This window comes from Phyllopteryx taeniolatus, chromosome 16, assembly GCF_024500385.1.
Source record: "Phyllopteryx taeniolatus isolate TA_2022b chromosome 16, UOR_Ptae_1.2, whole genome shotgun sequence".
In the NCBI taxonomy this organism is placed as follows: domain Eukaryota; kingdom Metazoa; phylum Chordata; class Actinopteri; order Syngnathiformes; family Syngnathidae; genus Phyllopteryx; species Phyllopteryx taeniolatus.
This window is the reverse complement of record NC_084517.1, coordinates 17,184,717-17,205,177: the sequence shown is the minus strand read 5'-3', so window position 1 is coordinate 17,205,177 and position 20,461 is coordinate 17,184,717. Positions and strand designations below refer to the sequence as shown.

The 20,461-nt window shown below is 42.0% G+C and overlaps 3 protein-coding genes across 4 annotated transcripts; 1 reads left to right on the top strand and 2 right to left on the bottom strand.

Moving 5' to 3' along the window:
* Window positions 1–535: 535 nt before the first annotated feature.
* LOC133466073 (eukaryotic translation initiation factor 3 subunit G) lies at window positions 536–3,959 on the bottom strand. The gene is made up of 10 exons (XM_061749414.1): window positions 3,848–3,959; window positions 3,719–3,765; window positions 2,529–2,617; window positions 2,405–2,464; window positions 2,223–2,327; window positions 1,954–2,149; window positions 1,103–1,213; window positions 894–1,030; window positions 713–819; window positions 536–640 (listed from the first exon to the last, which is right to left on the bottom strand). Exons 1-10 carry the CDS (start codon window positions 3,868–3,870, stop codon window positions 625–627), a joined length of 891 nt encoding a protein of 296 aa, XP_061605398.1. The 5' UTR covers window positions 3,871–3,959; the 3' UTR covers window positions 536–624.
* A 267-nt stretch (window positions 3,960–4,226) lies between these two features.
* On the bottom strand, window positions 4,227–9,588 carry ppan (peter pan homolog). 2 transcript variants are annotated; one of them, XM_061749411.1, is made up of 12 exons: window positions 9,421–9,588; window positions 8,982–9,152; window positions 8,796–8,897; window positions 8,626–8,676; window positions 8,271–8,441; window positions 7,914–7,990; window positions 7,069–7,176; window positions 6,823–6,946; window positions 6,666–6,744; window positions 6,362–6,491; window positions 4,831–4,991; window positions 4,227–4,759 (listed from the first exon to the last, which is right to left on the bottom strand). In XM_061749411.1, the coding sequence occupies exons 1-12, from the start codon at window positions 9,433–9,435 to the stop codon at window positions 4,356–4,358; spliced, it is 1,593 nt and encodes a 530-aa protein (XP_061605395.1). In that variant the 5' UTR covers window positions 9,436–9,588; the 3' UTR covers window positions 4,227–4,355. The 2 variants fall into 2 exon arrangements, with proteins under 2 accessions (XP_061605395.1, XP_061605396.1); XM_061749412.1 differs by having other exon boundaries at window positions 7,069–7,173.
* A 165-nt stretch (window positions 9,589–9,753) lies between these two features.
* On the top strand, window positions 9,754–20,268 carry angptl6 (angiopoietin-like 6). Its single transcript, XM_061749413.1, has 9 exons — window positions 9,754–10,387; window positions 10,516–10,609; window positions 11,713–12,183; window positions 12,877–13,014; window positions 13,149–13,341; window positions 14,068–14,261; window positions 15,073–15,343; window positions 15,408–16,097; window positions 18,473–20,268. Exons 3-8 carry the CDS (start codon window positions 11,713–11,715, stop codon window positions 15,590–15,592), a joined length of 1,452 nt encoding a protein of 483 aa, XP_061605397.1. The 5' UTR covers window positions 9,754–10,387; window positions 10,516–10,609; the 3' UTR covers window positions 15,593–16,097; window positions 18,473–20,268.
* The last annotated feature ends 193 nt before the right edge of the window (window positions 20,269–20,461 follow it).

Genomic DNA, 20,461 nt, shown 5'->3' with positions numbered 1-20,461 from the left:
CCCTATTGTGATTCCTCCAATCAACAATGAGCATTTCAGATATTGCCATGTTGCCATTCATTGTGTACGGGGTTTGTCATTACAGATATCTCCAATTCAGTTGCAGATATCCGCTATGTGAATTACAGATATCTGCAACGGAACTGTAGCTATCTCTCAACTCCAGCTTGAGAGATCTACAGTTTGATTGACTAGTCATAATTCCAGTTCAAGATATCTCTAATTCACCTCAATTCAAGGTATCTACATGTCCATTTTGGGCTATCCAAAATCAAGTTCTGACTAGGCGAAATCCAAATGAAGACATCTGTAACTGGAATCATGACTAGTCGAAATCAAATTGTAGCGCTCTCAAACTGGAGATTGGGATAATCAATCTAAGTGCAGATATCAAATCTAACTTCAGCAAGGCAAGAAAGGAAGTGAAGTGTCCTATAATGCTTGATCCTTGATGTATTTTGACTAATGTATGTGATAGACACCTGGGAAATAAAACAAGTATACTTTATCCTTTAAAGAAAAGAATGACAAGTGATGAAATTAATTAATTCTCTTTATTAAGGTAACAGCCATATTTTAGCACAGCAATAAAATGTGGCCTTGTGATGGAATATTCCGAAGTTCTCAGTTGTTTGATGGTCTGCAAAAAGAAAAAGTGGTCAAGTCAGTTTCAGTGTTTGAATCCTGGACATTTTGAGCAGTGTTGACTTACTTGGCCCATTCAACATTGAGAATAAGATGATCGTATCCGAATCCTGACACGCCCGCGATGGCTCTAGCCGCGTCCTCGCGACGGTGGAAACTGATGAACGCGAAGCCCTGCGACGCATGGACACGTTTGATTTAGTTTTTGTGTTCTGCCGCGAGTACAAACTGACCGTGTGACGGCTCACCTTGGACTGCCCAGTGTTCTTGTCTTTGGCCAGATAGATTCTGGAGATGGAGCCGAAGGGTCTGAAGAGCTCCTGCAGGTCAGTCTCGCGGGTGTCCTCGGACAGGTTGGTCACGCGGATGGTGGCGTTGTCGTCAGCTACAGACGTTTGGGTTTATTTAGAAGCAGCATCCACCATGAATCTTTTTGAAATGAAATTCTTGATCTCACCTCTGCGGTTGGGCTGCATGGACTCGCCTCTGCGCGTGCCACCGTCCCTCAGGCTGGGGGGCACGTACTTGCCAGTCTTGCTCTGTGCAGGCTGCACGGGCTCTGGTTCGGCTGATTTGACAAAATGGAGGACATACAAAATTACATAATTATTACACATTTCACTATAATTGAATTTGACAAATACAATACAAAAAAACCATGTGACATTTACCTCGTCTCTTATTCGTCACAATGTAAGCATGAACGTTTGTTGTACTGACTAATATTTTTTGATTGAGAGGGTGGGGCATTTTTGTTCATTTTCAAATGTGTTGGGTCTGGGGTGGTGGGAGGCAATATTTAACTCTACATTCATGTTTTTCTTCAATAAATATTTCAAATTTGTCTTAATGTTATTTGTATGATTTTGCATGGAGGTCTGCAGCTGTCAAAGATTTTTTAGAATCGAGGGTTCTGTCAATGATCACAGGGATTAATATCATAAAAATGGATTATGGATTCTTTGAGTAAGATGTGCATGTGAGGTGCAGGTATTATTTTTGTCCATTTAGGGGTTGCCATCCTCACATTCTACTGCATTATCTGTGACTGAGCATGTGGCTATAAAAGGAGGACCTGGCCCGGTGAGTGACGTGGGTGTCAGCAAATGAGAGAGTAGAACTGGCTTGCTTTTAACCCCCCCTCCGTCGAGTGACTCTGTGCGAGTTGTAGCCATTGAAAGCTCATGTATAAATGATGATTGAAAGTGCACTCATTGACCACTTGCAGGGGGATAACAAAAATGTTCTAACTTCCTATGAAAATGTTCCACCCATTTGCAACCCGATCGCCATGCCCCCTCGTGGTACCTGAGCCGGCGGGCTTGTCCTTGTCGGTGGTGGAGAGGCCGAGCTGCTCGGCCAGCTCCTTCTGCATGGGGCCCAGCGTGTCCTTGTAGGGACAGCGGGTGGTCCAGTGGTCGCCTTTACAGATACGACAAGACACGATCTTCTGCCCCTTCAGCTTGTTCATGGGGTCCTCATCCTGGTCTTGGGAGTTCAGATCCTGGAGGAAAGTAGGTGGTGGTGCGCGTCAGACGCATCGTGCGGCGTTTCCTCAGAGCGAGAGCGACCCTCACCTCTTTGCTGGAGATGAACGTCATGAAGACATCGTCGCTGACGGTGGTGGTGGCCACATTCGGGCCCGCGGCGTCAAACTCGGAGTTGCCGAATTTCTTCCAGTTCTGGAGGAGACAGGGAAACTTTTTGCACATCATTCGTGCGTCATTTTGTACTCAACTCAAGCCTTTTAAAATCCCACCTTCCTCCTTGCCACAGCTTTGGAGGCTTTCCTGGTCTCAATCTTGAACGTCCGCACAATCTACAGAAAAATGAAATTAATGTCGCTTTTTACTTAGCGATGCTGAAAAACAAGTCCAAAGTACCTTCAACTTCTTTCCATCGTCGTCGATTTTGTACTCTGTAATAGTTTTGATGTTTCCTTTGATGGTTTCTTTGAGGGGTGGAAGCGTTCCTGTCAAAAAGACAAATATGAGTGCCTTCAATCTGGCAGATTATTCTAAAATGATACGGCACCCAACTACATTGGACCCGCCGCATATTTGCAGTTCCCAATTCACCTACTTGCAGATTTTTTTGGAACCTATCCTGTTATTCATGGAAAAACTCACCTATTTGTGATTTTCTGAAACATGGCAAAAATAGTCTCCTTTCCCACCCCATGGCAAAATATTGTCTACAGTATGTATGACAATTAGTGTCTCTTTAAAACAACAAACGCTTTTTGTCAGCCATAAGCACGCCCAAAACACTATTTTCCAAATGTCTTGTTTTGATTAATAACAAATTTACTACAAAATATAAGAATACTGTTGAGAAGCTGAAATTGCAAGGATTGACAATGTTAAATCAAACAAGGCCTCTAAATGATTAATCTATTATCAAAATAGCTGTCAATTATTTTGATAATCAATTGGCTTTCGATTAATTGTTGCACCTCTATATTATTGAACCTTTTAGATGTTAATTCATGAGGGACCTTGTTTACATGTTGGAACAAAAGGGACTTTTTTCAAGAGGAAGCACTGATTTACACATTGTAAAAAAATAATTTTAAATATAATTACTATTATTAATATTTCTGAGTTAATGACTGGGTAAAAAAAAAAAAAAACAGCTTGTTTGGTTTCACAGCTTTCAGGAGAACAAAACTTGGTTCTAAAGTCATTGTTCATAGCTTCTTTTTTTACATATATAAGCGAAAAAGACAATGAATTCAAATCGAAAATCGGAATATGTGAATTTTATTTTTAAGCCAAAACGCTTGGACCGAGGGACACTACAGAGTGAAACTAAATGCTAACCGGCTAGCTTCCTCCCAACAGTCACTTACGTCACAAGCTAAAACGTATGTCGACGGTCGACCCTTTTTCCTTGTCTACGTCCATCAATTGTGCAACTTTCATGTTTATTGGCGACAGACACAAAGCTCCTAAAACAAAAATATGAGTACACGTAAAGCTCCGGGTTAAACACGTGGACTCGCAAGCCGCCTAGCTGGCCTCATCCGTCCGCAAGGTACCGAGTTACGACGACGCTAGTGAGTGTGTTTTACCTTCGTCTACTTCTTCTTCGACTTGGTCGGCCCAGCTGGGCTTGGAGCTAATAGAGAGATTGAAAAATGTTGTTGGGTTAAAAAATTAAAAAAGGAAGAAAGTGGACGTTTTTAATGTAAAACACTCACTCGTCGTAGTCGATCGACGGCATCCCGAGTGGTCGCCTAGCTTAGCTTCAGGACGGCAAAGACCGGAACAGTGCTAGAATACGTGCCATGACGTTGACATCACTTCCGGTGCTAGAAATTCGGAATAAAAGCAACGCAGATGTCGAAGTCTATTTCACAATAAAATTGTCAAGCATCGTCGGTACGGCTTAAAGCTATAGTCCGTCACTAAGATGCCATATTTTAAACTATATACTTCTCCATATTAGTGAGTAGTATGCTTTGTACTGTACTTAAAAAAAAATACACTAGATTTGAATTAAAACAAATTTGGATGCATTACTTACCTACTTATCACCAGGTCAACACCCTACATTACAAGTGACCCAAATTAAGTTAATACATTTTTCTTCAGCAATTTATTAGAAATGAGCATTTCCATAATTGTACAGTGACATTGCAATAAAGTTGTCCCTCCGCCTTTGCAGTTTTCCAGCAAACAGTCAATGTCTATCAACAATCAAAGCGCTCAGCCTTTTCCCTTCTTGTGTTTGAAGCCTTGCTTTGCTCCCCCGCCACTTTTCTTGTTGAAGACCCCTTTGCTCTTCTTGCTCTTGGACTGGAACGCTTTGCCTTTATTTATCTTTCCGGAGAAAGTTCTCTTGCCTTCAAATTTCTTCTTGCCCCCAAACCTATTTTCCCTGTCGCTGGTTTTCTTTCGGAATGGCTTTCCTCCAGGCGACTGTTTCTTCCCAAATGGTTTCTTCTCTTGGTTGCCAAATTTCTTTTCCTGTTTATCCTTGTACCGCCCTCCTGGGACACTTCTTTTTGCACCTTTATCTTGGCCAGATGTTTTATTGCCATTGAGTTTCCTCATCTTTTTGGCAGGCCCTCGAGGTCCATCTTTGCTTCTCCTCTTCTTGAGGAACATATCTAAAGAAGAAGGGTTTGGTCAAAAGGACTGACTTAAAAGAGAGCACTTGTTTTGGTGTATGGATCCTAACCTTCATCCGGCTCCTCTCCCACAGCCTGCCTGTAGTACTCGGCCTCGTCATCTGACTCCACGGCCGCCCCCGCTCCACCGTCCTGCACGCCTGGATCCTCCACCTCGTTGTCCTTGTCCTTATCATCTGCTTTCCTTTTGATGCCTGCTAGGCTCTTCTTCCTGTTTGGAGGCAATATCTTTTTAAAATTGGGCCAGATTTGAACATATTCCCAAATCAGCACAGGCCCAATTTGATCCTGATTAACTAAACTATCCTGTGGTGTAGACATGTTAAAGGGTAACTAAACTTCCCCCCCCCCACCCCCCCCCCCTACAATACATTGTATGTGCCACCATTAGTCTAAACCCAGTATTCTGATTGCTATTGCGTTTGTGGAATAAACGCAATAGGGGAATAAACCCAAACTTGCAAAAAAATTAGTTCAAACTATGTCATTAACCTGTAGTAATGCCAGTTATTGCGGCATACACAGGGAGCCTGCTACCTGTTTTCTGGGTTTGGTCACATGACTTTCGCAACGCAAGCGGGAAAGCAGTTGTGATGTCAATTTTGGTCGACAGTAGAGGGGGATACTGCCAAATATGGCGGGCCTTTGAGATGGATGAGAATTGACGAATTCATCTGTTTATTTTGTCCATCCCATCCATTTTCCGAGCCACTTATCCTCACAAGGATCGCGGGAGTGCTGGAGCCCATCCCAGCTATCATTGGGCAGGAGGCGGGGTACACCTTGAACTGGTTGCCAGCCAATCGCAGGGCACACAAAATTCTACATTAACAAACAACCATTCACACTCGCATTCACACCTAGGGGCAATTTAGAGACTTCAATTAACCTACCATGCATGTTTTTGGGATGTGGGAGGAAACCGGAGTGGCCGTAGAAAACCCACGCAGGCACGGGGAGAACATGCAAACTCCACACAGGTGGGGCCGGGGATTGAACCCCGGTCCTCGGAACTGTGTGGCAGACGCTCTAACCGGTCGTCCACCGTACCGCCCTGCTTATTTTGTGTTCCAGGAAAACAATATCAATCAGAATACTGTGTTTGGACTAGTGTTGGCACATACAACGTATTTTTGCCGAACAAAATAAAAAAAGTTGAGTTTAGTTTCACCTTAACAGTTTTTTTCTGCAGAGGATAAAGGATAGATCACCGAGTATCGTAATATTATCTGTCTAGATGTGTAGCTGCACCATTCTGTGTTCAGATGGTTATAGATGCTAATTGCTACACTGTGTTCCTATGACGTTTCCCATTGTATGTTGGCATTGAGCTCGCCCTTTTTTGGGGGGCAGTCTAGATGCCTATTGGCACTAAGTTGCCTCTCAGGTGGTCTAGGTACGACACCATACATCTGATTTGGGAGAGAAGACTTACGATTGTTGGAGATATCATTGTGAGTGTTGTACCACGTTGCTCACCTTAAGTATAAGACATGATAAGCAGTACAAATTCACCCCATTTTTTTCATTATGTGTGGGGTCTCACATATTTAAAAAATTGGCAAGCGGGACATAACGTACTTGTGTTCCTCCTTTTGCTTTTTCTTCTGAGCGACGTTCTTCTCCTGCTTCTTCCGGCGTTCCGCTTTGGCCTTCATCTGGGCCTCTTTCCTCTGTAGGATCTCCTGGATGTCCTCCTCCGTTTTTGAGACTACGAGGAGAGTTAGCTTTAAATAAGTATGTTCCCTTGGCTCCACATCCACATGAAATAGCTTCAAGTGCATCAGTAAGCGTTTACTTGTAGAGAAATCACAGATTTCATCGAGACTGCGTCATCCTTTGCACCAAAACGAGCAGATGGGCCAAGACAGCCGAGCGCACTTACTGGTGGCGTGATACATGACGTTCCCCCCCGCCATGCCATCTTGTATCTTGGTCAGCTGCAGAGTCATTCGAGGCCCGATCTGCGCACAAAGAGCTCCAGATGAGAAACACTTTCAGTTTTAAAAACACGAAAACCCAGTCGATGCGCATGAGCATACCTCCGTCAAACGGATGGCGCTCTGCTCGGACGCCATGTTGCCTCGGCCCGAATACACCTGCGGCAGCTCGGTGATGTTGTGCTCGCCGTCCTGTTCTGCTTCGCTTTCCGAAAGTTTCGCCCCTCTGGGAAGGTGCATCAAATGGCTCAGATACAACACAAGCAAACAAACCTTTTCCTTTTCTATGGTTGGAGTTATCTCATGTATATCGTTGAAAGAAACCTGAGAGAATTGTGTTCCCCTTACTTCATCATCAGCTCACTGATGTCCTCAAATTTGCTCATGTTGGGGAACCTCTCCTGCATCAGCTTCTTGACACCGCGGCTCATGCCCACCGGGACCACCTTCAGGCTGCTTCAAGGTACGACAACCAGGACAGTTTGACATTTCCGATTTTGAAACAGTCAGAAAAATGTCTCTTGGATCGCGGTGGGGCCCATCAGTGCGTTTACTTTGAACATACATCACTGAGCAGTCAAGTCCGCAGTTTGTCATCATCTGGGCCACACACACAACATTTGTCACTGTCCAATGAAAAGCATGAGTCTCCAAATGGTGAGTTTTTGTTGTGCTTTGGAGGGGGGAAAAGATGGTGCTTTTCATTGGACAACAACCTATATTTGTAAGCAAAACATATATTTACTTTAGATGCATCATATTTCCCCATCCAGTGGATGAGGGGATTTATTTTAAAATGTTTAATTTTGACACACAATGTATTGTTAATGTAAAAAAAACAATGTATTGTTAAATGAAAATGAGTAAAGTCTTAAACCTTATTTTCCAGGACAATCTGTTGTGTCAGTCCCCCCAGCCCCCTTTTCAGTCAGTGTTGTTAATACAGAGGCGTTATTCAAATGCCACTATACAATAGGGCAGCAACTATGTTAAGAATTAAATATAACAATCAAATAAAATTGTATTTGGATTTATTGAACAACAAAATGAACATGTGGGCTTCAGGTATTAATGTTGTCCACTTAGGGTCACCATCCTCTCGTAGTACACTATAATATATCTGTAACTTAAGACTGTGTGTGGCTTTAAATGGTGTGAGGAAATAAGGTAGTCAAGTTTGTTAAGAGACTTACTAATGCCGGAACTCGATTTCCTGGGTCTCCGGGCTGTAGTTGAGCAACACGCACCTCTTGATAGTGTTGAGGAGCACCTTGCGGGCAGGGGGGAGACAACTCATCAGAACTCCACTTCAAACCAGCACATTAAATGAGTGCTGAGCAGAGCAATCAGAAAGCGTTTACTTTTGAAAAATCTTCAAAGTGAAACTCAGAAGACTATACTTTCATCATATTAGTCAGCAAGTCCGAACAGACACAAAAGGAAAGATCTGAAACAGTCGGTGCAAGCAAACTGGGTTTTTGAGCTGGCACTAGCCTGTTCAGACACTTCTTCCATGAAACGTGAACTCACTGATGTGGCTCTCAGAATACCTTGTGCACATTAATGGAGGGGAACATGTTCTGGAACATGGTGGCCATCAGTTTGATGTGCATGCCGTTGGATCCAAAGTTGTTGAGGATGAGCAGCGGGTGGTGCGTGAACTGCTTCCCGTGCATCCGGTGCTTCTTTAGAGACGAGACCACGTCTTTCATCAGAGTGTACTGCAAAGAGGACAATCGGCTCTTTATACCAGCTCAAATATAAAATGAATTAAAAACCGAACAGTCGAGTGCATCAGTGCGTTTACTTTGAAAAACATCACTTGGAAATCAAGTAGAAAAAAAGTGTCATCACTTGCACCTGTCCATATGCATTTTTTATGTTTAGAGCACATACAGTATTTACCTTGAGCACTTTGAAGTAGAGCGTCGGCCCTTTGGGGAGTCTTGCCAGCCTCTGTATATGATTTTTAAAAAAATGTTAGCATGCAGAGGACCAATCTTTCAATGGACCAATCAGTCCATTCTGTCCTTTTCTCCTTAACACCAAGTACGCTTTCTTTTGTGTTCTCTCACCATAGTAACACCGGCGGGCGTCTTGCCGAAGATCATGAAGTGTGTCACTCCTATTGGTCCTGCTACGGCTACAAAGTCTTTCAGCACATTCTTTTTCCTGACCTGGTACAGATGATATTAATTTTATGTTATTATTTGACAATGCAAATGAGAGACCACCAATGATAGGAACCCATTAAATTACACCTTTAAATGCTCTGCAGTGTAGGGCTCCATGACTCTCCTGACATCTGTGATGAGCTGAGCCACGTTTTTCCCCACCTGACCCCGATGGAAGACGAACGAGTGGGGGACGGATCGGTACGTCTCCTGGGCCACATGGTTGGCCTCTGCTCGGGACTTCTTCTGATTTTTGGTCTAAAAATCAAGCAAATGGCAAAGAGGCATTGTTACGTAATAATCCTCTTTTACTTACTTTATAGTATACAATTAATGCTTTTAGGCCAGACAGACCTCGTAAATTGTTTTACCATCAACACTATTATAATAAAAAGAACCAAACATTTAGAATGCATGTTAATAAATAAGTCTTGCTTGGTATAAAAATATAACCTTTATCTCAGTTTACTTTCGGCCAGCTCTAGAGCTAACATGCTAGCACATGGCAAGGAGGATAGCTACTTACCTTCGACTTGCCCATGATGAAGCGAAACGTACAGTTTGCGACAAAATAACTTCTTTCACTTTTTTAATATACAAAATGTATAGCGACTATTTTTTAAACCGACAATTCCTAGAACGCTACCGAGGTTTACATCGCCACTCCATCCACGTGGTTCCTCTGTGTGCCACACGCTAATATGTCCGTGTTTCCATTTGCACTTACACTGTTGTTCCCAGCTACACCTAAGGTAATTGTGCCAGCGCGCTGACGTTTTGCAGTCGAAATAATACAATGTGTGTTACAATCGTCGATTATTATGCATGTAGAACCATGTGGCAAGGTTTAAACGCATTACAAATTTCAGTTAAAAATGTTTAAAAAAATGTTAAGTGGTACCGTGGTCTGTTGATTTTGCCATTAATTATTGTCATAATAAAAATTTAAAGGCGTATTATTATTTAAAAAATACATTATATACACAAGGAGATATATTTAACAAACTAGAAAGGGGGCGTTAGCGATATAATTAATAGTAAGTGTCAATTATATATTTTTTAAATACTCCTTTCTATTTACAAAAAAACATTAACTTAATTGATTCCTCAGTAAATTTATGGCCTCTCACTGATAATCAGTTACGGACTTTGCAATCAATACATTTAGTTAATTCGTACTACAGTTTACAATTATGACACGTTGTGATGATGATGATTTTTATTATTAGTAGTAGTAGCAGTATTAGCGGTAGTAGCTGTACTACTGAACTAATTTACTTTTTGTTAAATTCCTCAACAAATCTGTACAACAATAGCCTGTTGTAAATACGTTACATATCATTGTGCATTGAACCACAAAACAAATCTGTTGTATCAAGGGAAATGGAGTGTGTTTCAGCCTTTCAGGTTGATGTTGAGGGAGGAGACGCATCCCAGAACTCCTCCAGTGAGCATGCAGCTGGGAGGCGTGATTTTGCACACATACATACTTTGTAATTAGCCCTCTCCCTCATTCAACATCCTGTACAGGCCATGACCCCTGCACACAAACAAGGGGCTGCAGGACGAGCTGCCCAGTGTTAATCTTCTCCCACTCCCCATCTATCCACATTTTCCTCAGGATCATATGCTCTAAATTCACGGAGAACGTCAGGAAATTTTCAGGAGGATTGTCTTGATTCGGCCAATTGAATTCTGAAGAAGCAACGGCCACAGTAAGTTTTTAATTAGTCTGATGCTGATAGAATAGCTATCACGTTTATTGCATGGCAGAAAATATTTACCCTGCAAAGAGTATTTTTATTACACTAAATTTTTGAAATTTCAATGTTACACAGCTGACTTTAGTGTACTAAAAAGGAAGTGTCTCATTAACATACGATAACATAACATATGACTATTTAACATGAAATAATGACACATCATACAGAGAAACAAACATTTTTATTATATTTGGCATTGTTTTTAATTGGGATTAGATTACTTTTTATATGTTTTTTTTTAAATGTGGTTTTATATATGTTCAATTTAACAGAGTAGATTAGGTTTCGACTGCATTGTGGCTGGTGACCAGTTCAGGGTGTACCCCGCCTCTCGCCCAAAGTTAGCTGGGATAGGCTCCAGCACACCCGTGACCCTAGTGAGGATAAGCGCTATGGAAAATGGATGGATGGATATATTTTAAACTACCCGACTTAAAGATACCACTAGTACAGTGAATTTAAAATATTTTCCTTTTGAAAGTAAAGCTTCAGATTCACACGCGAACCCCTCTCGAGAAGACTTTTTGTGTTGAGAGGGTGTCGAGATTTTACGATTGTTGTGTTTACGACGTTGACGGTGCTTGTTGTGACAATGCGTCCAGCTGCCTGCGACATGGAGGTGTGTGTTGATTCTGGACGCCTTGTGTTTGCGCCTGCACTGTTGACTGGTCAGTACATTTCTGCCACTGTTGTTTTATGTCAATTTGTAAGGAAACATGTGGTCAGCACAAGTGGCTGACGGCGATGTGCCCCTTAGATGGAGGTGGTCATGTGACACTCACACACTATTACTGGATTTACACTTGTGTGGAAGATTTGAGTCACACGATTGGACAGGAACAGCAAGTAAGGTGATGTACGCGAAGGCTGGATTCATACGTGACACAAATCAAATAGGCTGTTTGACGCAGTGATGGAGAAGAGTGCAGGAACAGGAACATGAAATCGGCTGTACTGTTCAATGTGAACTTCGTATTTGACTCAGTGTTGTTCTGCATTAAATATAAATACATTTAATTATAAATATCCTAATCATTGTTCTGTCTTCTCAAAAGATGGAGTATGCACCAGTAATAGGACTGAGTCTTCTCTTGGCGTTAAGTCTGGACCCGCTACAAGTCAATGGCCTGAGATCCATTAGAGAGACCACGGAGAAACATCCGCCAAGTTCCTCGGACGTCAAAGCGGGCCGTTGCTCCTATACGTTCATCGTTCCCCAGCAGAAACTATCCGGAGCGCTGTGCTTGGACACGAAGGCCGCCAGCACTGCCGCCAACCAGTCGGAGGTGGCTGCGTTGCGGGCGGAGCTGAAGCGCCAGCAGGAGCAGCTGGAGAGCCTGCAGACCCTGTTGGAGCAGGAGGGCAGCTTCGTTACGGAGATGAGAATCCTGCGCAAGGAGAGCAACGGCATGAACTCCCGCATCGCCCAGCTCTACAGCCAGCTGCTGCACGAGGTCATCCACAAGAAGGACCAGGCATTGGAGCAACGCAGGGTGGAGAACCTCCTGCTTAACGCGACAACGCATGTGAGTTTAGTCAATCCTTGCTTATTCACAGTTGTTTTTTTTCTGTAGAACCCATCCTCAGCTATGTGCCCAAAAACTCAACGGTTCATGTTTATTTTGTGCTCTTTCTGTAACACAAGATGGCACCAAAGCCCTGGCTAGTAGGAAAGTAGTAATTGGTGTCAAGGCAGTAGATCGTTGTACCAACCAACCAACCAAAGCTGTGCCAATGTCTCCAGAACTGGGAGTGATATCGTGTGGTCTTAGTTCTGAACGGATATTGAGAGGACCATGTCTCAGGCAGATACATTTATACATTAGATTTCTTAAAACAGCCTGTAAAGTGTTGACTTTTGCACTCACAAACATTTCATTTGGACTACTCCACCAAAGTTTACTGAGTAATAATGTCAGAGCGTCATTATAGGCTATTTTAATTTTATGTAGGCTAGTTTTACTCTAATTATACCACTTGTATGCCATGTAAAGTACAGTTTGAAATGATATTAAAGTGTTTTGGGATTATATTTTTGGTTTCATCTATTAATACAGGCAATTCTGATCATTTTGGGGGGTGTCAATTGTTCACATTTTACGCTATTAGCGATATTGCTCAGTCCCTTTCCCCTTTACTGTACAACCACTTCCTGGTCCCAGTTTTTCCATTTTCTCGTGAAACGCTTGCGTCTAATGCGAGCTGTGAAATTCCATCAGGCGCTACAGGTGGCCAGCAACTTCAGGGAGCTGGAGAAAAAATACGGTGCGCTTACGTCAATGATGAGCTCCCAAAGTCAACTGATTGCCCGGCTGGAGAAGCAATGCCAATGTAAGGAGGCCTCCCAGTCTGACCCGGTAAGAAGGTGCACTGTCATCATATTAAGTACACAATCAGACCTGAGCATTTTTTAAAAACGTTGTGTCATATCAAATTCCTCCGTATGGCTGTACGTTGTGTCCGGCGAGTTTTATGTTTTTTCCCTGTACAGGTGCAGATGGAACCGCCAAAAAGCCGCTCCGGCGCTCTCCTTAATGACAGCTCTGAAATCAGCAACGATCTTCAAAGGGACCAAAATGCTCTGCAGCAAGACAACCCTTTGGGAGCGCTTCTGATTCCCAGCACCACCGCCAGTCCTCTGACGGCCCAGCCTGTCATTAGCTTCCCTGTCACCAAGACCCCAGGTATCTACAATCTTATAGTTGGACACTGTTTTATAAACTGTATATGCTGTACTGCCATAGCATTGGAACACAGGGGAGGTAAAATTGGAAGAAAATTGGGTGTTCGCCTACCAGTTTCCGCTCTTCTTTGGAGTGTGTCTGGTAGCCTTTTTGCACCTGAATGGGGAGAGCTGGCTCGCTATCTCTGTTGTACTTCGTGGACCTTGCTTTGCACACTAGGAACAGAAAAGGGCCTCCCCCAACCGATTCTACCAAGCTAGAAGCATACAATTGTCCAAAATGTCTCCCTAAGATGAATAATGAATAACTAAGCCTACTTAAACCCCTTATTGGTTGATTGTCTCAATGTTTTTGTCTGCATACCATAATGTATTTCAATGCTTGCACGAGCAGCAAAGGCCGATGGAGTCATTGACCTCCTTGGGAGGGAGTCTTATCTCTCTGGGAATGCCAAAACAATGTCAAATAGCAGCGTGCACCCCTTATCAGAATGTTTAAAATTAGCAAGCAGAACATTTCAGATGGTCATAACTACTAACATACTGGCCTGGAATTTACCTTGGAATGATCGTTATGTATTAGTGTAGGAGACGTGGCTTTGTGGATATGCCCGCGCATTCCCTCATACCGAAATCTTATCGCTCTTTCCTCATTCTTAACTGAAAAGTCAATTTTGACATTGAACAACAAAGGACTGTGCCCGCTTACGTGTTCCATGCGACTCAGGGCCGTGGCGGGACTGCCAACAAGTGCTGGACTCCGGCGAGACGACCAGCGGCATCTACCTGCTGCGCTTGCAGAGCGCCAATCGACTCCTGCAGGCCTGGTGTGAACAAAATCAAGCTCAGGGAGGCTGGACGGTCATCCAGAGGAGGCAGGACGGTTCCGTCAATTTCTTCAGGACCTGGGAGCAGTATAAGGTGATTTTACAACCTGTAAAAGTTGCCTTAATGGTTAATTGCGGGAAAAATGGAAGGCCTGAGGCTCAGAGCTAAAACCTTTCACATTTAAATGCACAAGGTAGTCTTTACCAAACTAAATGTTACATTGAAGACAAATCGTTCTCAGAAGTTCCAAGGATGCAGAGTGATTTATATGGAAACTTCACCACCTGGAGAACCTCACTCAATTCACTTTCCATAAATCTACCGTATGTTTCTCGTGATTAATTGTATTATTTATAATATACTCAGACCCGTCGCCAGACGTCAGCCATAAGGAGGGCACATACATTTCATGGGGTGGGCACAATTATTATTACCCTACAGTACATATTTTTGTTAATCCTATAGCCTTCTGTATTCGTGAAGCACTGACGCAGTGCAGTAATCATGTGAAACCAACCGCTAATATGACCACGTACAGTCCTCATAATTTAAGATATCGATATGCACAAAACACTTCAACTTATAAGATGTAACACCAGCAGCATTTCTCAGACTTAGGTGCAGTTTAAGGGATCATCAGCGGGACATGCATTGTGCCAACACACGCACACACAAACACACACACACACACACACACACACACACGAGTGGGCACACAGTCAGCACATAGCTCGGAGCAGTAAACTTATCTCTCTTGCTGTTTACTTTTGATTTGTGTGGCAGCCAGTTTGGGCAGCAACCCAGTTTATCCCGCCCTTTGCTGCTTGATGCCACATAACTTGTTTACGTTAACATGATGAAATTCAACATGAACAACCAAATTGGTCCGTGCAATGTATTACAGCAAGGCTTTGGGAACCTGGATGGCGAGTACTGGCTGGGCCTGGAGCACCTCTACTGGCTGGCCAAACAAACCAAATACAAGCTGCGTGTGGTTCTGGACGACTGGCAGGGTCGGCAGGTGTTCGCAGAGTACGACAGCTTCCGGCTAGAGTCGGAGAGCGACGGGTACCGACTGCGGGTAGGACAGTATCGCGGCAACGCGGGCGACTCGCTATCGTGGCACAACAACAAGGCCTTCACCACTCTGGATCGCGACAAAGACGGCTACACAGGTTCACATCCCTATCACGTTCCTTACTTCGTTGAGGGTTTATTAGTTTCATGTTGTTGTTACAGGTAACTGTGCCCACTACCAGAAAGGAGGCTGGTGGTATCACATGTGCGCCCACTCCAACCTGAATGGCGTGTGGTATCGGGGCGGGCACTATCGCAGCCGTTATCAAGACGGCGTCTACTGGGCGGAATTCCACGGAGGCTCCTACTCACTCAAGCGGGTCCTCATGATGCTCAAGCCCATATAGTGTGTTTGCATCACAACCGTGGGAGGGAATGCGTGTCCGTGCCTTGTACGGCGTTGCACAATCCTTCCTCTCTTTTTGCTGCTTTAGAGGTCCTCCAGTCACATTCACCGATAACTTAATGTCATGACCCTGCCTTGTATTTTTTATTGTTTTCTGTTTGGTACAATTCAATAAAAAGACCTAAAAATGCTGAAAAGGTTGCTTTATTTTTAAAAGAGGCCATGAGTCATTGTCGGTTGCCTCACAGCTCGCATCTGCTTTAAGGTTTCCTGTGAAGGAGGGTGTCGACTCGCTAAGCGTGGCCTTGTGCAACTGAAGCCAGCCGAGTCATTACTATAAGGAGAATCCCCAAGGAGCCTCATCTAATCCAGGACAAGCTAGTAGTCCTGAAGATGTCCATCAACTCAACCTCGTGAAAATCTTCATTTTGCCTTCACGTTTTTATTACCTGGAAGGATGTCGCTTGGGATGTTTATGCCTCTCCTCCTTTGGGCTATATTACATGGTGAGTAACAATGATGTCGAGGACGGTACTGAATACTGCTGGCGTGTCACTGTCTCATGTTACAGCAGTGTCGAGAACCATGACGGGATATACTTGTTTGATGCGAATGGGAACACTACGAAAGCGGAAAGGGAATGTAGTTCTTTGCACGTGAGCGTTCATGTTTCAGACTGGAACCTGAAAATGCATTGCCAAATAAAACTGAATCAGCATAATGCATCTTATGAATGTAACAAAACTCTTCAAATAACTGTGTTCAGTAAGTCGAGCTGCTATTACATACTGGATCTTTACCTTTTAGGAACGGTAAAACAAAAATACAGTGTGACATCATCAATGTGGCTCCAGTTAAGGACGTCAAGGTAACCTGGAAGATGAAGGGTTCGGTTATCAAATCCAGTTACCTCAGTGACGACCAAATTAAGACACCATTGAATCTGTGATGTGTCAAATTTACAATACATTTTTGTTTGTTCTGTTTTGGGGGACTTTAACTAAGTATGAACCAGTATTGGCCATCACCTGTTGCTACTCTCCTCACCGTGCACTGATTAACACGCTGTTTGTCCAATGCCAGTTTGCCCTTTAGCACTATACCAACTGACTTCTCTTGCCAAAAGTCAGTTGGTATAGGATTTAGCTCACCCGCCACCCTCATGAGGACAAGCGATACACTGTAGAAAATGGATGGAGGAATATGAAGGCGCTCTTCCATGTTTCAAAGTGGTTTATGCAATAAGCAAACACTGGCGGTTGACGGTGCCAATGAGAGAAAATACATTTCTCACTTGACAGTCCCCCCCCCCCCCCCGCTCCGAAATGCACAAAAATGGAACGTGTCCTTGCCAGAGGTGGGTAGAGAACTGTAGCCAAAAATTGTACTCAAGTAAGAGTACTGTTACTTGAAAATAATAATGACTCAAGTAAAAGTAAATAGTAGGCTTCTAAATAATTACTTAAGTATCAATAAGCACTGTAAGCACTCAGTTTTCTTTTTAAAGAACTACTCAAGTACAGATCTGGTGAGTTACGATTGATTTATTATTTTTTTTAATCACAGCGTGAACGTCAAACACACATATATACAAAATAGGGAATGCGCAACTGCAGATATTTCCCAACAATATCACTTTAACTAGCAAACATGAATTAAATCGTTATAAAATAACATAAATTAAAAGAAAAAAAAATAAATAATAATGGCAAATTCAACCACAAGAAATTGTCTTAAATTAATTGTCTTTGTTTACACACATGAACTAGCACAATAGGCTCACCAGGCAGAGATAACATGGAAAACCCCAATATGGATTCTTGTAGGCTGAAATGTGGACATTTTTCAGCAGACACAGAAACAGCGCATGACATTGCTATTCTTCATCATAATGCGTAAGGTCAACATAGTGTAGACTGAATGTGAGGCCAGGAGTGTTCTGTGTCTTCTCTACAACAACGCCGTTGTTTCCTTGCGTGAATCACTCCTAAAACGTTACTTCTGTGTGAGTGCCCTTTTTTGGTGGAACAGTCATGTGACTATGCCCGAGACACAAATCTCTCTGACTAAATAAGACAAATAGCTCAAAATTACTCTGACAGATAGTTTATAGATTACAGTTTATAACAATGGACGCTAGCTTGGTTATTGCTGGGCTTTGCAAATGATGACATGTGCATGTTTCAACGTATTGCATGACCATTTTGGGGGTACATATGTTGGATAAAGTTGACCTTTGCTTCTCCAGTTGTTGCGGATTCTAAGCTACAGGATTCTGATTTCTTCCTCTTCTGTGATATGGATGGCTTTCTTGCTTATAACATCATATTATGTAACATATAATATATTATTAAATATCATATAACAGTAGCCTGATCGTGTCTCACAATGGACCTCGAGATTCATCGAGATTTTGCTTCAGCAGTAGCAATACCAGCCTATCCTCCTTCAGCATCTTCTCTTGCGCGTGTCGTGGTATTCTCCAAGCACTGTTGGAAGTAACTCGCAGTAACTATCACTTTCTGTTGTAACACAGTCATGTAAGGCCCACCACACATCGAGCGACACGGCCAAAAAACGGTTTAAATGTCGCAGAGTGTGGGGGTTCGGAGACTAGTCTTCGTGCGTGGCCTGGTCAGCCATTGGTTTTGCTGCGTACAGTACAAAATGTGAACACAACGTCGTAAATATAGTCAAATCTTGACAAGGAATAGCACCGGGGAATACATGATCACGGCCACCAACAGACACGGAACAGCCACACACACACGCTCTCGGAATGTTTTGCGTGAGTCATCATTATCCATGTCCAAAAATAAAAATAAATTATAGCAAATTATGTTTTTCCATGTTTGTCCAAATATGTAACTTTCCTCCTCAGATGAACCGACTCTGATGGTGACCGAAGACTCCTTTGAGTATGACCTTGGGGAAAATGTGACTTTAGTCTGCAGTTGTGATGGCAACCCTGCTCCAAACATTTTGTGGAATTCCATCCCCCGCGCACCAAACGTGAGGACCACCAGGGGGCGCCACAACCCTCTTGTGATCACTGGAGCCACGTCGACCAACGTTGGGGTTTACAATTGCACTGCCTTCAACATTTTGGGGTGTTTCCAAATCCATCACGCTCACTATGAAAGGTAACAGAGGAGATATGCACCCACAGGCCACAACATTAGGGACACGTGCACACGGTAGTGAGATACAACGCCAGAACCTTCCAGAACTCAAGTGCAGTTAAACTATGACAAATTAGGGAATAGAGAAAATAACAATTTAATTCTAATGTGAAAATATTAAAACAATGATCAATTAAATAACAATTCAATTTTAGTATAAAACACATTAATACAATAATAAATTAATATTTGTATGTCTATGAAGAAATATGATAATAATGATTGTTCGTTATGATTATCATTATAGTATTATTATAATTAATTGTGGATGATCTATTAGTGTTATTATTGTACTGTGCATAGTTTTTTTTTTATAATTGTATGAATAATAATTAAATACACCATTAATAACAATAAATACATACAGCAACTCAATAAATAATGCCTAATTCCATGGTTTGCGATTTTCTGACTGAAGACTGAGCTGTGTTTAAATAATTAAGCAGTGTGTTTAAATAACATGTTAAAGCTGATCTGGGAATATGAATTACAGATGTTTTCAAAGGTAAAAGAAATTGAATACTGTCGTACCTCAAAAAATTCTGTATGTGTTCAAATGAAAAGGCTGCTCTACAGGAAGTATGTCAATTATCTAAAAGAGTCAAGAGCTGTTAGGCTTATGGCTACATTCTACCATTCTACTTATGTTAGAATATGCTGAGTAAAACAAGAGTATATTGTTAATAATTCAAACTTCAGCTTGATATGCTCATATTGTTCGAAGCCTCCACTTTTCCTCTTGGCCTTGATCGGTTGCCTTCTGTGGTGCTATTGCAAAAAAAAAAAAAAAAAAAAAAACATATTTGCTGACGCCATGCACAGTGACTGTTTTATATTTAAAGTTTTATTGGTTGCACCTGACTTTGGAGGTAGACTAGTAAGTTGTTCAGTCATTGGCGAAGCATCAAATGTTTAAAAGGTTATCTTTTACAGCTATGCAGGCCTGAGAAAACTGTATAAAATATATAAACAATATTATTGCAGTTGTTTTTTTTACCACCTTAATAAATGAGAACTCGGTGTGTTCTACTAAATTTTCCACTTTATTTTTGAAACAAAACAGAACATCGTTGTTTAAAAAAAAAAACAATGTTCAGTCATCTGATATGCATCAAATGTTTAAAGGCAGTGTTTCAGAACTTTGAAGCCATGAATAAAATTGATAAAATATTTGTAAAAAATATGTGTAATCTTTTTTGGGGGATGAATTATTATATTACCACTCTATTACAATTCACCACCACCTCAACAAATGATAACTGATTTTGTTCTGCTAAATTTACCACTTTATTTGACACAAAGAAGAACATTATCGTAATACACATTGTTCAATAATTTGATACACAACAGATGTTTAAAGGATATCCTTTACAGCTTTGTAGTGCTGAAAAACTGTATAAAATATCTTCTTTTTTTTATTTGGAATTGTGTTTTGGATAAATCATTTTGGCAGCCTATTGTAGTTACTTCTCCTCCCACAATAAATGATGACTGTATGTGCTTTACTGTATTTTCTACTTGATTTTTGACACAAAACAGCATCATCATAACACACATTGTCCAGTATAGTAATTTGTTATGCATGAAATGTTTTAAAGGCAATCCTTTTTGACAGCTTTGGAGGTCTGAAAATCTATAAAATACCCCAAAATATTTCAAATATGTTGGGGGGTAAATTATTATTTTAA